The following is a 725-nucleotide window of genomic DNA, read 5'->3' as shown; positions in this document are numbered from 1 at the left end:
AACGGTTGTTAATGAACGTGTTTGGAGTCGGCGCTCTCACCTCGAAGAAGCTCTCCACGTACTGCAGGACGTAAACGCCACAGTCGCTGTAGTTGTCCTGCTGAGGAACACGAGGGCTCGAACCCTTCATCACATCCTTCCCGAAGCTCCGCTGAGTCGCTTTACGCACCTCCCACTCCACCTCCAGGTACCTAAAACAAACGCACACTCAGTCTCTCCAGCAGATAACCAGAACCACCAGTACCACCAGTACCACCAGTACAACCAGAACCACCAGTACAACCATTAACACCATGACTCCATCCAGAAAGAGGCTGCAGCTATTGATCGATCAGTAATGGAGTATTCTGATGGTTATCAGAAGTTTAGTTTCTCTCCTGTTTGTTTGAGATTTGCTTTATTTTACAGTTTAAAGTCACTTTCAGCTGTAAACTTCATTTAGTTTCATTTATAAAGGAATTCAGTTGTGTTCATTGTTTTACTGATCAGAGGAAATAACACTGAGACACCCTGCTACAGTAACTTCAATACATTCATCAGGTCCCATTTAGGAAATATTGAACGTGTTTTGACACACTGATTTATCAATCAATTGATATGTTATCAATATGTCTCCATAATGGCTGCTGTACCTGGAAACAGTAGAAATGCTCAGAAACTTTCCTTTAGGCACAAATTTAAAAAGTGGATCCCGAGAAAAACAGTTTGGGATCGATCGATCGATC

At 42.8% G+C, this 725-nt stretch overlaps 1 protein-coding gene across 1 annotated transcript in view; it reads right to left on the bottom strand.

Annotated features, from left to right (window-relative positions):
• Positions 1–725, bottom strand: part of senp6a (SUMO specific peptidase 6a) — a gene marked incomplete at its 5' end in the record, with an annotated part of 21081 nt that overhangs the window by 17426 nt on the left and 2930 nt on the right. The window contains 1 exon segment of the mRNA XM_035678603.1: positions 41–191. Within this exon segment, the coding sequence (XP_035534496.1) occupies positions 41–191 (151 nt within the window).

This window comes from Morone saxatilis, unplaced genomic scaffold (genome assembly GCF_004916995.1).
Source record: "Morone saxatilis isolate NCDOM2014 unplaced genomic scaffold, NCSU_SB_2.0 Contig7, whole genome shotgun sequence".
NCBI lineage: Eukaryota > Metazoa > Chordata > Actinopteri > Moronidae > Morone > Morone saxatilis.
This window is presented reverse-complemented; position numbering and strand designations above follow the sequence as displayed.